Source organism: Scyliorhinus canicula, chromosome 13 (genome assembly GCF_902713615.1).
Source record: "Scyliorhinus canicula chromosome 13, sScyCan1.1, whole genome shotgun sequence".
NCBI classification, from domain to species: Eukaryota; Metazoa; Chordata; class Chondrichthyes; order Carcharhiniformes; family Scyliorhinidae; genus Scyliorhinus; species Scyliorhinus canicula.
Window position 1 is genome coordinate 117,504,076 of NC_052158.1, and position 14,180 is coordinate 117,518,255.

A 14,180-nucleotide genomic window follows, 5' to 3' on the forward strand; every position below is an offset into this window, starting at 1 on the left:
GCTCCTCTGTGCAACTCTTGGTAATGGGTACATATATTGTCAATGCCAGTACTCCAGATTTTTGCATGTTTAATTCTGTATTGCACGTGATCCGCCAAACTATCAGAATCCACGTTACTACCAGGCTGCAATGTAACTGAAATTGGAATACTTTTACTTTGCCATGAAGCGTGAACAAAATAAGCATTTTAACGACAAGTTGGATGGCATATCAAACGTTTGCCTTCGTTGATCTGAAACGAAACAAAGAGTTACGAATGGAAACATTAGTTTATAAATATTCTTTGCGTGTTTAAGACGCAGTTACTGACAAAATAAACAATGTTGAAATTGTACTTCATTTTAAAACATAAGAAACCGAATTGAGCCATAATCGAATCCACTGCTTGCCGACAGAGATATTTCCATCCACTTTTGTACGATTTGGTGAAATTAGTAAGAGTCAATTATTTGCAGCGTTCGGGGCAATTCGCAGTTTTAGTGTAAGTCGACCGCATATGATAGACGACGTGTGCTAATTGAAGTCCAGGAGAGTGCTGGGTTATGTTGTCCTACAGCTTTGTAATCGGATGCTCTCGAGGGAGAATTTATCTGGATTTAATAAGAAACTGTATAGATGTTTTGATTTGTTCTTCAAAGGTAAGTTTGCGTTGGTGAGGGTTCTAAACGCTTTACCTCCGTTATGTAACCATTAAAATAGGCAGGAAAGGAACGAAGGAATTCAAACAAATGTAACCTTTAGAACCACATATATGTAGCAGGGTTATTTGATGACTTCACGTGGAGAAATATATGCAACGTTTTCAATTCGGCATGAGCTAAATTTTATGACGATTTCGTTTACTTGATTGTGCCAGACAATCACGGCATCATCTCCAAGCCTCCACAAAGAGTTTAATCGAAGGGGGGATGGTACGCTACTTCTTTAGAACGCAATTTTATAATATTCTCTCTCGGTAACTATTCCAATCACGTGTATCTGTGAAAACAAAACAACAAGAAGCAACGAACACGAGAAAGAAACACCATGCATAAAAAAATCATAAATTGTTAATAAAGCATAAGCATTACATGAAAAAAAACTTGATTGGCTACATTTTTCTTCCATATGATTTAGTTTCAAAAGCAGTGGACTTCTCGGAAGTGTTTTTAAAGCTCCGAGCTCATTAGATTATCTGCTATGCAACGTATCGGAAACCCGACTGGCGTTGTGCTTTGATTTTCTCAATTGTACGTGATACTTCCTTGTCTTTCCCCGAATCAATGCATAGTTACAGGAGGGTAATCTCCGACGTTTATCCCTAAAACATCTCACAGTTTACTTACAGTATCACAGGTAATATTTGTTTTGCATTTCATCACCGTGTTTGGGGGAACAAGCATTTTAATCGGATGTGAGACATTATTCACCCTACACTTATCACCTCAAGAGTTTGGCACAGCTCGTTGTTGACAAACATCAGCGATCCGCTGGTACGAGAGCCGACATCTGCATTTCTGTAAACTCTTAAAGTGGTAAACACTCCTTTGGTCGCTCAGAATGGCAAAGCGAGTTCAAAAGGATGCAGCATGTCGGGATGAGGGAAAACATGACTGAATAAATTCGTTTTGAGTTGACTTTTGACGATGAAGTGACAAGGTAGAAAGGTTTTAGGGAGATAGTTTCGGAGCGTAGGCAGCTAAAGGTGTTGCCTCTCATGGTCGAAACTGCAGGCCAGAGTCAGAGTCAGATGAATGGAAGGCATGTCTTGGAGATTACAGGAGTGATTTGTAAGGACAATTTTGGAAGAACTGATGGGTGCAAGGAGCAGGAGAGATAGTGGAGCAAAATAGAATGCAGGCAACATATTTTTTTAAACAGGAAATGCTGAAAATACTCATCAGGTCTGGCAGCATCTGTGGAGAGGGAAATGGAGTTAGTATTTCAGGTCGATGACGGTTCATCAGAACTGGGAAACTTAGAGATGCAGTAGGTTTTAAGCAATTTACAGGTAGAGGGTAGATGGAAAAATTGCGAAAAGGAAAATCTGGGATAGGGTGGAAGATAGGAGTGATTATGTCATGTGAGAGTACCTTTAAGAAATGGGTGTTTAAGAAATGTACCTTTAAGAAATGGGTGTTTATCAGTGATGTCAGAGTGTGGGTGGAGCTGGGCTGTCTGTCAGCTTTTTACTTTCGTTTTAGGCTGTTTGCTGCAGGGTGTTTTAGGTTCGTTTTCAGAGCTGGATAGCTGCAGTCACAGCCAGAAGGGGTATTAGTCTCTCTCTCTCTGTCATCTAAAAACTGGAAATCGATCCTTTGGTGATTTAAAACTAATAACTGCTCTCAGTAGTGACTTTAACCTGATGTTCTTCTGTTAACATTTCTTTTTTAAGTCTTATGGACGTTAAATGGACAGCTTAAGGATTACTTAGTGTTGTATTCTTTGGGGATGTATTTGAATTAATAGTTGCTAAGATGTTCACTATATGTTTTAAAAAGGTTAACTTGAGTTCAGAGAATAAACATTGTTTTGTTTTTTTTTTAAATTGTTTCCAAGTCTCCTGTACCACTCCTGTAGAGTGAGCCGTGTGCTCCCCATACCACAATCTATTAAAAGTTGTGGATCAGGTGAACTCCATGATACACTTTGGGGTTCTCCAAACCCTGGCCCATAACAATTAAATGACAAAGGGAGGGCAGTACAGGGCCAAATGGAATGGCAGTGGGACAAGAAACGAAACATGTGTCCAGAAGAATTTAAATGGTGGAATTGTGTAAATTTGTTGTCCAAAAGCAAAAGAAAAAGTGAGTCAAAACAATTCAAGCAAAGAAAGGGGAAAGAAAATAGGGGCAATAAGGTGCAAAATTATTGGCCCACCTATACTCCTTATACACCATGACTGTGGAGCCAAATTCCCCTCCAACTCGATTTTCAAATTTGCTGATGACACCATCGTAAAAACGTCGAATTTCAAACAATGAGGAGACAGAGTACAGGAATGAGATAGAGAATCTGGTGAACTGGTGCGACAACAATAATCTCTCCCTCAATATCCACAAAATGAAGGAGATTGTCATTGACTTCAGGAAGCGTACTGGAGAACAAGACCCTGTCTACATCAATGGGAAAGAAGTAGAAAGGGTCGAGAGCTTCAAGGTTTTAGGTGTACAGATCACCAACAGCCTGCCCTGGTCCCCCCATGCCAACACTGTAGTTAAGAAAGACCACCAACGACTGTACTTTCTCAGAAGACTAAGGAAATTTGACATGTCAGCTACGACCCGCACCAACTTCTACAGATGCACCATAGAAAGCATTCTTTCTGGTTGTAATAGAGCTTGGTATGGAGCCTGCTCTGCCCAAGACCAGAGGGAACTTTTCCATTTCTCCTGTACCACTCCTGTAGAATGAGCCGTATGCTCCCCATACCACAATCTATTAAAAGTTGTATGTCAGGTGAACTCCATGATACACTTTGGGGTTCTCTAAACCCTGGCCGATAACAAATTAGGGGCTCGTCCGGGATAAAAGTCTAACTATTGATTGGCTTAGTGAACTGAAAGACAGTGAGGGGTGAGCATATTGTGTGGTTGCTTTTCAGGTGTGATATTCTAGTTTAAGTAGGGAGTGTGTTGTGGACAATGGCTCTTTCAGAGGCTCAGAGGTTTTTGGGGGTGGAGACAGTCACACACAGTACCCTATGGACAGTGACTAAAAGCACTGATTTGGCAAAAACATTGCAGTTAACATTACCTGAGAAAATGCGAAAAGGTGAGGTAATTATGGCGGTGGCTAAGCATTTAAAGTTGCCTGAGATACAGTTTGACTCATTGGAACTGGCATAAATTCAGTTGCAAATTAAACAAATGGAACATGAGAAAGAATTAAAACAGCTTGAGTACGAAAGAGAGAGAGAAGAAAAATAAAGAGAAAGGGAGTTACAGATCAGGGAAAAAGAGAAAGAAACAATTTGACTCCAAAAATGGCCATGAAACATGACAGTCAGTTAAAATTGGCAGGCATAAAGGGAAACATACAGTTGGATGATAGTGATGAGGATAGTGAGAAAGGGCATCATAGTCAAAGGCTTGATGGGGATCCATTTAATTTAGTCCAAGCATTGCCAAGGTTTGATGAGAAGGAAGTGGAAGCCTTTTTCATTTCATTTGAGAAGGTAGCTAAACAAATAAAATGGTCACAGGACATGTGGGTATTACTGATTCAAACAAAGCTGATAGGTAGGGCTAGTGAAGTGTTTGCATCACTACCGGAGGAGGTATCTGGAACGTATGAGGAGGTGAAAAAATCCATCTTGGGTGCATATGGACTAGTGCCTGAAGCCTACAGACAAAGGTTTAGAAATTCAAGGAAAGAACCTGGTCAAACATAAATGGAGTTTGAAAGGATCAAACAGAGTAATTTTGATAGGTGGATAAGGGCTTTGAAAATAGACCAAACATATGAAGCTCTCAGAGAAATTATACTTTTGGACGAGATTAAAAGTTCAATTCCTGATGTAGTGAGAACTCACGTGGAAGAGCAGAGGGTTAAAACTGCGAGATTAACAGCAGAAATGACAGATGATTAGGAATTCGTTCATAAATCAAAGCTTGGTTTCCGACATCAGTTTCAGCCTGTGAGGAATAGAAACTGAGGACATGAGAAATACTCAAGTGGTAAAGGTAAAGGTGATCTGATAGGAGATAATAAGGAGAGTGTACCTCAGATTAAAAAAGAAATCCAGGAGGGTGGAAGAGACATGAAAAGTTTAAATGTTTTCACTGTAATAAACTAGGCAATGTAAAGTCACAGTGTCAGTGGGTGAAGAAAAGCACTGGGAAGGCTGATGTGGTAAAACAGGATAAGACAGTGGGGTTTGTTAAAGTGGTAAAGGAAAGCCCAAGTGAAGCGAAGGAGGTGCAAAAGATTGTATAGCCTGATCAAGAGGTTATTGATAAGAAGGTGCCAGATCTCTTTAAAGAATTTACTTGTGTGGGTAAAGTTTACTCATGTGTATCAGGAGGAGCAGGTAAAGAAGTGACAATTTTAAGAGATACGGGAGCTAGTCAATCTTTAATGGTAAGAGATGAGGAGTTATCTGGTTTGGGAAGAATGTTGCCAGAAAAGGTGGTAATATGTGGAATTCATGGTGAGAGGAGTAGTGTTCAATTATATAAGGTAAGTTTGAAAAGTGAAGAGTGGTGAAGTGGTAGTAGGAGTAATAGAGAAACTATCTTGTCCAGGAATACAGTTTATCTTGGGTAATGATACAGCTGGATCATAGGTGGGAGTGATGCCTACTGTGGTTGATAAGCCAGTGGAAAATTAGACAACTGAAGTGTTGAAGGACGAATATCCTGGGATTTTTCCGGATTGTGTAGTAACAAGGTCGCAAAGTCACAGGTTAAGACAAGAGGAGAAATCAAAGAGTGAAGATGACGTTGAAGTGCAATTATCAGAAACGATTTTTGATCAGATAGTTGAAAAAGAACAAGAACAGGTGGAGGATGAGGCGGATATTTTTAGTTCAGGAAAATTGGCGGAGTTACAGAAGAAAGATATAGAACTAAAACGGATGTATCAGAAAGCATATACGGAAGAGGAATCTGAGTGTATACCAGAGTGTTATTACCGTAAAAGTGATGTCTTGATGAAAAAATGAAGACCTTTACATATGCAGGCGGATGAAAAGTGAACAGAAGTTCATCACGTAGTATTGCCGGTAGGGTATAGAAAGGAGGTGTTGTGGGTTGCACATGAGGTACCAGTGGGAGGTCAATTGGGAATAAGGAAAACTCAAGCTAAAATCCAGAAACATTTTTATTGGCCTGGACTACATAAAGATGTAGTTACATTTTGTCAACCATGTCATACATGTCAAGTGAGATGGAAACCTCAAGCAGTGATAAAACCAGCGCCCCTAATACCCATTCCAGCATTTGAGGAACCTTTAACAAGGGTCATAATTGATTACATAGGACCGCTTCCTAAAACAAAAAGTGGGAATCAATATCTTTTGAAGATAATGGATGTGTCTACTAGGTTTCCAGAGGCGATTCCAGAACGTAATATTACAGCTAAAAAGATTGTGGAGGAGTTACTTAAATTCTTTACTGGATATGGACTACCCACAGGAATACAATCGGATCAAGGGTCAAATTTTACCTCAAGGTTATTCAAAGAAGTTATGGATAGCTTAGGAATAAACAATTTAAATCAACTGTGTACCATCCAGAATCGCAGGGAGGATTAGAAAAGTGGCATCAGACATTAAAGACAATGTTGAGGGCTTATTGTCATGATTATCCAGAGGATTAGGATAAAGGAATTCCATTTGTACTGTTTGCAACTAGGGATGCACCTAATGAGTCAACTAAATTCAGTCCTTTTGAACTAATTTTTGGTCATGAGTGTGAAATCGGAAATTACATGATTGGATTATGTGCCAAATTTTAGGGAACGATTAAATAGAGCAGGTGAATTGGCTGGACAACATTTAAAAGTTGCACAAAATGTGATGAAACGGGTAGTGGACAAGAAATCCAAAGTTCGTAGTTTTGCCATTGGAGATAAAGTTTTACTGTTGTTACCAGTGGTAGGTGAACCTTTAAAAGCTATTTATTGTGGACCTTATCAGATTAAAAGGAAATTAAGTGAGGTGAATTATGTGGTAAAAACATCAGATAGAAGGAAGACTCACCGAGTGTGTCATGTGAATATGCTTAAAAGGTACTTTGAAAGGGAGGGAGAGAAAAAGGAGGAGGTTTTAATGATTCGAACTCAAAGTGACGAACCAAACCCAGATGACTGTGAGTTTGACATACCTCAAATTGAATTGGAAAACGAACATGTTCTTAAAAATTGGGATAAATTGTTGAGTTATCTTCCAGAGGAAAAACGAACTGACCTGAAAGAATTGTTGATATCACGTGGTTTGTAGAGATAAATTGGGATGTGCTAAAATGGTTATACATGATGTAGATGTGGGAAAGGCTGTTCCGATCAAACAACATCCAGACAGACTTAACCCTTTAAAATTGGCACAGGTTAACGAAGAGATTGAGAGTATGCTTAAAAATGCCATAATTGAAGTGGGTTGCAGCCAATGGAGCTCACCCATAGTGATGATACCAAAACCGGACGGTACCCAATGGTTGTGTATAGACTATAGAAAGGTTAATGCAATTACAAGAATGGACTCTTATCCTATCTGACGTTTGGAGGATTGCATTGAGCAAGTGGGACAATCAGCTTTTATTTCTAAACTGGATTTACTTAAAGGTTACTGGCAGGTACCTTTATCTGAAAGGGCAAAGGAAATTTCAGCTTTTGTTACTCCAGATGGTATATACCAATTCAAAGTTATGCCATTTGTCATCGAAAATGCCCCAGCCACATTTCAACGGTTAATTAACAAAGTCGTTTCAGGATTACTCAATTGTGCAGTATACATCGACGAGATGGTAATTTTCAGTCAAACATGGAAAGAACATTTAAAACATTTGATGGAGTTATTCAATCGACTTCAGGGGGCGTGTTTGGTGATAAACCTAGCCAAAAGTGAATTTGGAAAAGCCCGAGTCACTTCCCTTGAGGCGTGTCAAATACCCTCAAGACGAAGGGAAATAACGTGATTTCTTGGCATGAGTGGATTTGATCGACCATTTGTGCAAAAGTTTTGCAGCATGATTGCTCCACTGATGGACTTGCTGAAGAAATGTCGAAAATGTCAGTGGACAGCGGACTTTCAACAGGCATTTGACGGCCTGAAAGCTGTGATAACCAATACTCCTGTATTGGATAATTACAAGGGACTCTGTGATCAGATTGAACTAAAGTATCTGACTTTAAAGAGACATGCCGAGGCATAGAGAAATGGATGGATCGTGCAGAGACCTTGTTCAAAGAGACTGTCAATCGAGAAGGATTTCAGTTGGAGGAAGAAGAACGAAAAAAAAATGGACTATATTATTAAACCTGTTTGCGTGTGTTGGTTTTTTTTTCAACAAAAAAGTTTATTTACTGTGTGCATTTCTTAAAGGATACTGAAAAGGTGAAAAATGAATCCTTCTTGAAGTTAATGGTTTATTTTTTTGAGGGAAAGTGTCATATGAGAGTACCTTTAAGAAATGAATGTTTAAGAAATGTACCTTTAAGAAATGGGTGTTTATCAGTGATGTCAGAGTGTGGGTGGAGCTGGGCTGTCTGTCAGCTTTTTACTTTCGTTTTAGGCTGTTTGCTGCAGGGTGTGTTTTAGGTTCGTTTTCAGAGCTGGATAGCTGCAGTCACAGCCAGAAGGGGTATTAGTCTCTCTCTCTCTGTCATCTAAAAACTGGAAATCGATCCTTTGGTGATTTAAAACTAATAACTGCTCTCAGTAGTGACTTTAACCTGATGTTCTTCTGTTAACATTTCTTTTTTAAGTCTTATGGACGTTAAACGGACAGCTTAAGGATTACTTAGTGTTGTATTCTTTGGGGATGTATTTGAATTAATAGTTGCTAAGATGTTCACTATATGTTTTAAAAAGGTTAACTTGAGTTCAGAGAATAAACATTGTTTTGTTTTTTTTTAAAATTGTTTCCAAGTCTCCTGTACCACTCCTGTAGAGTGAGCCGTGTGCTCCCCATACCACAATCTATTAAAAGTTGTGGATCAGGTGAACTCCATGATACACTTTGGGGTTCTCCAAACCCTGGCCCATAACAATTAAATGACAAAGGGAGGGCAGTACAGGGCCAAATGGAATGGCAATGGGACAAGAAACGAAACATGTGTCCAGAAGAATTTAAATGGTGGAATTGTGTAAATCTGCTGTCCAAAAGCAAAAGAAAAAGTGAGTCAAAACAATTCAAGCAAAGAAAGGGGAAAGAAAATAGGGGCAATAAGGTGCAAAATTATTGGCCCACCTATACTCCTTATACACCATGACTGTGGAGCCAAATTCCCCTCCAACTCGATTTTCAAATTTGCTGATGACACCATCGTAAAAACGTCGAATTTCAAACAATGAGGAGACAGAGTACAGGAATGAGATAGAGAATCTGGTGAACTGGTGCGACAACAATAATCTCTCCCTCAATATCCACAAAATGAAGGAGATTGACATTGACTTCAGGAAGCGTAGTGGAGAACATGCCCCTGTCTACATCAATGGGAACGAAGTAGAAAGGGTCGAGAGCTTCAAGTTTTTAGGTGTACAGATCACCAACAGCCTGTCCTGGTCCCCCCATGCCGACACTATAGTTAAGAAAGGCCACCAACGACTGTACTTTCTCAGAAGACTAAGGAAATTTGACATGTCAGCTACGACCCTCACCAACTTCTACAGATGCACCATAGAAAGCATTCTTTCTGGTTGTAATAGAGCTTGGTATGGAGCCTGCTCTGCCCAAGACCAGAGGGAACCACAAAAGGTCATGAATGTCGTCCAGTCCATCACGCAAACCAGCCTCCCATCCATTGACTCTATCTATAATTTTGGCTGCCTCAGAAAGGCAGCCAGCATAATTACGGAACCCACGCACGGGGGGGGGGGGGGGGGGCATACTCCCTTCTACCTTATTCCATCAGGAAAAAGATACCAAAGTTTGAGGTTACGTACCAGCCATCTCAAGAACAGCTTCTTCCCTACTGCCATCTGACTTTTGAATGGACTTACCTCATATTAAGTTGATCTTTTCTCCACACCTTGCTATCACAGTAACATTATATTCTGCAGTCTGTTCTTCCTTCCCTATGTACGGTGTGCATTGTTTGTACAACATGCAAGAAACAATACTTTTCACTGTATACTAATACATGTGACAATAATAAATCAAATCACATCAGTGTTGGATCGGAAAGACTGTAAAATACTCAATGGAAAGATGAAATGCTGTTCCCTGAGCCTTATGTTGAGTTTCACTGGAGCACTGCAGGAGGCTGAGGACAGAGGTGAAAGTGAGAGCAGTTTCAGACTGAAGGAAGATAATTCCTCAACTAGTCACCTCTTCTGCATTTGGTCTCCCCAGTGAATACAGTATACTAAAGGGAAAGAAGAACAGGGAACAGAGCTTTGTGATATTAAGTCTACCAATTTTGGAGGCTGTGATGTATCGCAAGACTGGAGACACAACCAATGAACTGGGTTTCCGTGGTATGAGTTTAGGTGAGGGGAAAACTATTACTGGAACAATGAATGATGAAGGAAAGGCATCAAATAAGAGAAGCAAGTGGAAACGGAAACCAGTCAGAAATCGTTATGTCTGCGATTGCTTAGCACTTACAACAATGGACTCCACCATGGGAATGCAGATGAAGCATTACAAGTGCAATGGAAATCTTGATCTAAACGCGTAGAACGGGCCATTCCCATTCGTTTAGATTTCGGTACCCGGCATATTTAAAACCACCCAAATCTTTTCATCATTGTACAAAATAGATTTTGTAGAATGTATCATGAAATTCATTTTTGTTCACTCCTTTATTCATATATGGTTGATGAACCCAACCACAATGCCAAAATAATTATTTTTACCAACAGTTTGCAGAAATGGGATTGCCCCGCATTGACAACCTCGTCTAGGTCACCTATGGATTGCAGCCTGGATATCCCAACCTTCCAAGACTCTCCCCTGCCCTCCATGCACACACACAAACCTAAACACAAACTAAAGACAGAACAATGACAGCCCTTTTATACAATTATCCGGAGTTCCTGCGGGCGTTTTAAATCAGACAGGCACATTCTCCCATAAAATCCGGGAAACCTCAAAGCTACCGAATAAGTGAGAAAATGTTTAATTTATATATGGGTCACCGCAGCAGTTTCCAATTGTTCTGCTGGGACTGAAGGGAGGAATTGACCCAAACGGATCACCAGGTTACTCCGAAACGTAGCATTTACAGACATAGGGATTTGCAGTGCTGCATCACGTTCATTTACTTCTGGCAACATTTAATACAATATATCTGCATGGTCGGTGTATAAAACTTCACATTTCCACAGTTGTATAAAACAGGATTGTACAGTTTCGAGAAGCGTTGCAGATTTTACTGAAGTTAACAATAAAGTGAAAGCAGCCAATCTTCGAGGTGTGATGGGTTATTGCCAGTTTTATTGATAGAGATTTCAGTAAGCAATAATACATTTGTGATTAAAACTATTCGGCTAAGTGGCGATTGTGTACTTTGTTCATTTTGTGAGAAGTGAAGATATTCAAGAAGTGTTTCTGTACATTTAATAATCAGACAGCTCTCCGTCAGCGTTCACATCTAAACTGCAAATCTGAGTTCAAAGTGTTACATGTAATGCAATAATATATCTTACAGGGTTATTTTAAAATAAAATGCACTTACAATAGTATTATAGAACATCATTAAAAGGTAAATGTTCTAAATGATAATTATTAAAAAAATATAGATTGCACCTAACATGCCGGAAATTGAAAAGAGCTAATCATTTGGAACCAGAATTGTTTCGTACAGTTCTTCCACATTGTTCTCGCCGCAACTGAGTTTCTGTAGGGCAGAAATAGAATTAGACAATAAGGCTACAAATGAGCTGGCGCATTTCTAATTCACTTCACGTATTTCAGAGTCGCCTAGCGATCTCTCCAGCACTCCCCGTGCGAAAATACGAGAAATTCAATATGGATACGGTAACTACAAATGAGGAACCCCTGCTTCATATTTGGGGAGTGAGTGTAGCTTGCTGAGGAAAGCGGGGGAAATCACAATTAAAATAAAATTCTATCCGTGCAGACTGCGGGTTTCTACTTGGATAAGTGCTTTGTCAATCCATACACCCATGCTTTGTTCCTCTGGTAAAATCGGCAATGTTCCCACTAAGTGAATGGAACTATTGAATTATTTTACTGATACACCCACAGTTAGAGAACCAGCAGAGTTTGTAATGTTTAAAAGCAGCAATTTGCAGGGAAGGAGCAGGAAACAATAATGATGCAGAAACAATAAAGGCAGGAGAAGGTTGGACTTTCCTTCCTTTGATTAATCTTAGCAACTTCCAAAAAAAAGACGCCAGCTGACGTCATTCCACATTATAAAAGGGTTGAAAAGCAGCCGAGAAAGCAGCAGACGATTCTTGAGCTAGAGGCAGACACAACTCTCACCCCTGAGCAAGCAATTTGAATTTGATCGTATTTGGGTGTAGAATTGGCCACCTTATCAAAGGAGAATGAGCATCTCCTGGATTTTGCTTTGTGGACTATTCCTAACTCTCTTGACCACAAGGATGGGTGCAACCCCGTTGCTTCGCTCGCAGCGAGTAAGTTGATGTGAATTGTGAGGGTAACTGGACATGGGCGATCCGCAATGAGGGGCATGAATTGTTTTGTGGAGCCTGACTCCACACCACTAATCCCGCTATAATGAGTAACTGTGTAGCTGTTAGAAAGTTATCACACCCCTTTGCTGCCTTTCAAATCTGGGTATCAGTGAAACTAAATCTGTGCATGTTTCGTGTTCATTGAACTGATGAATGTAATATTTACAAAAAAAACTATCCATCTGAAGTCAATATCATTTGTTTTTAAAACAGGTGCGTGTTTATCCACCCCCCCCCCCCCCCCAGTAACTGCTACTGTTTGTCTTTACATTGCAATTATATATTGATTACCGCAGCGCATTCAGTTTAGTTGGCATTCTGTGATCTCACATTTCATTCCTAATATTTGGTGACAAACTCAGGTATAAATACATTGGCCTGAAAATCGGAAGGTTGAAATATATTTCTGGAATGGCGCCCATCATGTTTCCAAATATTCTGATGTCCTGTCAATTTCCGCTTCTCTTTGCAGAATCTTGCAGATTTATTAGGTGAGGAATTTTCTGAGGACCTTTCCTCAACGGACACGGAAGACGCGGTAGCTGTGAATGCCAAGGTCCGGTTGTTACGAGACCTCCGCTCCGACACCAGATCAAAGAGCACCTGGGTTCGGCTTTTGAACGACTACAACAACCCAAGGAAGATCCGCGGAAAGAAGAGGAAAGGGTCGTCCAAAGGCTGTTTCGGGCGCAAACTGGACAGAATAGGAGCGATGAGCAATCTGGGCTGTTAGGTCTACGACACCTAGCGACGGTGAGTACCCGCTGCAAACAAATGTACGGACTTAGCTGGTAATTTAACTCGAGCATGAGATCCTCTCGTCCTTCCTTATTGCGTCCCTTTGCATATTCACTGTTCATGTCTGCCACACACGACTCAATTCAGGGAAAAGCATCCAGGATTTGTTCAGATTCAGATTACTTAAACTGTGATTGCAACATGGAAACATACGTTTTACTCACGTTGCAACAGTTTTCGACCACTTTTAAGTAGCATGTGTTAAATTTCCAAAATCTCTATTTATTGCATCCGAGTGTAACTCAAAATGCAAGTTTCCCGGCTATATTGATCCATACAAGGTTGGGATACATTGGATTTTGAGCACCGTTCACTGACACACCATTATAATTGGGCCGCAGTTTGCTTCCTGCCGCACTGACAATATGGACATAGACCCAGACTTAGAATTTACAGTGCAGAAGGAGGCCACTCGGCCATCGAGTCTGCACTGGCCCTTGAAAAGAGAACCCCGCGTAAACTAACACCTCCACCTTATCCCTGTAACCCAACCTAACCTTTATGGACACTAAGGGCAATTTACCGTGGCCAATCCACCTAACCTGCTCATATATATATATATATATATTTATTTGCATATATTTCTCTTCACAGGACACCACGTTGATGATGGGCTCTGGAAATTACTTGTGCATTTTATTGTCTCCTTAAAAGTACCATTTCATAAGAAGACGATGACATTACTCCTGATATTGATGAATCACACCCCCAGCCTTTACTGGAAAGAAACATGGAGGAAAGTGTTGTCGGAACTAATGCCCCTGTAAATTGTCGCGACTATAACTTGACCATTTCATTTTTGCATAAATGTATTTATGTTTAAACTATTTATATGTTTATAAAAGAGAGATATTTATAAAAAATTATTTATGTAACAACTGAACAGATGGTGAACTGCAGGTGAAAGAAACATGAAGGGCGAGATTCTCCGCACTCCCGACGATGCGGAGAATAGCGTGGCTCATAAAATTTTACGGCCACGCTGTTCCGACGCCCTCCCGCTATTCTCCCCCCCCCACGCCCAACTCCCGACACGAATCACTGCCGCCGTTTTTTTACGGCCGGCAGCGA

At 40.3% G+C, this 14,180-nt stretch overlaps 1 protein-coding gene across 1 annotated transcript; it reads left to right on the top strand.

Annotated features, from left to right (window-relative positions):
* The first annotated feature begins 12,056 nt into the window (after positions 1 to 12,056).
* LOC119976235 (C-type natriuretic peptide 4-like) lies at positions 12,057 to 13,936 on the top strand. The gene is made up of 3 exons (XM_038816580.1): positions 12,057 to 12,251; positions 12,784 to 13,064; positions 13,704 to 13,936. Exons 1-2 carry the CDS (start codon positions 12,162 to 12,164, stop codon positions 13,042 to 13,044), a joined length of 351 nt encoding a protein of 116 aa, XP_038672508.1. The 5' UTR covers positions 12,057 to 12,161; the 3' UTR covers positions 13,045 to 13,064; positions 13,704 to 13,936.
* The last annotated feature ends 244 nt before the right edge of the window (positions 13,937 to 14,180 follow it).

Excerpts from the sequence above, each read along its gene's own strand:
- LOC119976235 (XM_038816580.1), top strand. The coding sequence starts at position 12,162 with ATGAGCATCTCCTGGATTTTGCTTTGTGGACTATTCCTAACTCTCTTG. Across the intron at positions 12,252-12,783 it reads CGTTGCTTCGCTCGCAGCGA|AATCTTGCAGATTTATTAGG; the intron begins GTAAGTTGATGT and ends TTCTCTTTGCAG.